The sequence below is a fragment of the Orycteropus afer genome, unplaced genomic scaffold (assembly GCF_000298275.1).
Source record: "Orycteropus afer afer isolate SDZICR_OR568_19922 unplaced genomic scaffold, OryAfe1.0 scaffold00099, whole genome shotgun sequence".
NCBI classification, from domain to species: domain Eukaryota; kingdom Metazoa; phylum Chordata; class Mammalia; order Tubulidentata; family Orycteropodidae; genus Orycteropus; species Orycteropus afer.
This window is the reverse complement of record NW_006921686.1, coordinates 99,297-100,717: the sequence shown is the minus strand read 5'-3', so window position 1 is coordinate 100,717 and position 1,421 is coordinate 99,297. Positions and strand designations below refer to the sequence as shown.

Below are 1,421 nucleotides of genomic sequence, written 5' to 3'. Positions count from 1 at the left end.
CACTGTGCCACCAGAGCGCCTGTCATAGGTATTGCTGTAGTTTAACTGGTTGCTTATGTAAAACTCTGATGCATCCTGAGATTTAGACTTGCTGAAGTACACAATTATCTGTTTGCTAGATCACTAGGTCTGCGAAACTTGGCCCTGTTCACGGCTGTATCCACAGGATCTCAAACCTTGGTGCTTGAAGGAAGCTTAGTAAGTGTTTGTTTGCTGGATGAATCAATCTGGCCTTGTTAAGATCCACTGATAGGTTACAGGTTCTGGCTCAAGTTCTAGGCAAACCTCAGGGGACACTGGCAGTCCCAGGGCGTATTTCTAGATGGAAAATGCCTGAAGGGGACCAAGCCGCTGACTCCCGTGGAGAAGCGCCTTCCCAGGCCTTTGCAGGCCTAGTTACTAGCGAGCAGCCCATCCCTTAGCCATAAGGCTCTCAGAAGGGTCTAGGGCTTCTGGACTGTCATGGGAGGGGGCTGGGGCCTAGCCGAGCCTGATTCACTCAGACAGCAGAGGCCAGCCAGTCTCATCCCGGGAAGGAGGCTGAGCCTCTCCATAGAAGATTCTGGCCCTGGCAACAGGGAAGCAAGGGCTTCTGGTCGACCAGCGGAGATGCACTCAACCTGCTAGACCTGACTAAGCCCCACTGGGATGAGGAAGTGTCCCCTTAGCAGTCAGACCCCAGGGGAGTTGGAGCTACAGGGCTCAGCCGGGGTCCTGGGGCTCCCTCCCACCTTACCGTGCAGTATGAAGAACGTCTTGGGGTTAAATCTGTTGGGGTCCAGTCCATCCAGCTCCTCCCACACCTCCTTCAACTGGGCTTGGCTGCCCTGTGGACGGAAGATTCGGGGGGTCATAATCAAGAAGTCGGGGCTGGGGCCTAGGGGTTAAAGCTAGAAAGAACCCTTTGGCCCTGTCTCCCAGATGGCCTGCCCCTCAAACAAGAAAACTACAACTTCCAGCAGCCCCAGGGGCAGCTAGGTACATTCACAGGGGCCCTTTTGCCTCAGAGGCTGCTGGGAGTTGTAGTTCTTCAGCCGCTCTCATGTCTGGTGCTTAGAGAGCTGGACATGGTGACGATGGCAAGAGTGAGGGTCCTCACGGGCACGTTGACTTTGGGGTGCTCTCGGTGCCGGCGCTGTTGTTCTTCCAGCTTCCTCTCTGCCTCCTTTCTTTGCTCCTCTCCCAGTGACTCCAGATAGCGTCGTCTTTCATGTTCCTTGAGCATCTCGTAGCGTTTGAACTCTTCGTGATGAGCCGCGTCGTACTGGGCAAGGTCCCGGGTGGCCTGGGGATGACAGAAGTTTCTGGCATCTTGCCCCAGGCCTGGCCAGGTGCGGCCCAACCTCCACCCTCTCCTGACTTTCCTGACTTATCTCACTTTCTGGGTCTCCATGACCCATTCCAAAGAGCCCTGTGGTGCA

General features: G+C 55.4%; 1 protein-coding gene across 1 annotated transcript in view; it reads right to left on the bottom strand.

Annotated features, from left to right (window-relative positions):
• NUCB1 (nucleobindin 1) overlaps window positions 1-1,421 on the bottom strand; it is a 25,866-nt gene that overhangs the window by 6,774 nt on the left and 17,671 nt on the right. Inside the window, exons 5-6 of the mRNA XM_042781226.1 lie at window positions 1,100-1,285; window positions 737-827 (exon numbers count right to left, since the gene is read on the bottom strand). Coding sequence (XP_042637160.1) covers window positions 737-827; window positions 1,100-1,285 — 277 coding nt within the window. The remainder of the gene's footprint in view (window positions 1-736; window positions 828-1,099; window positions 1,286-1,421) is intronic.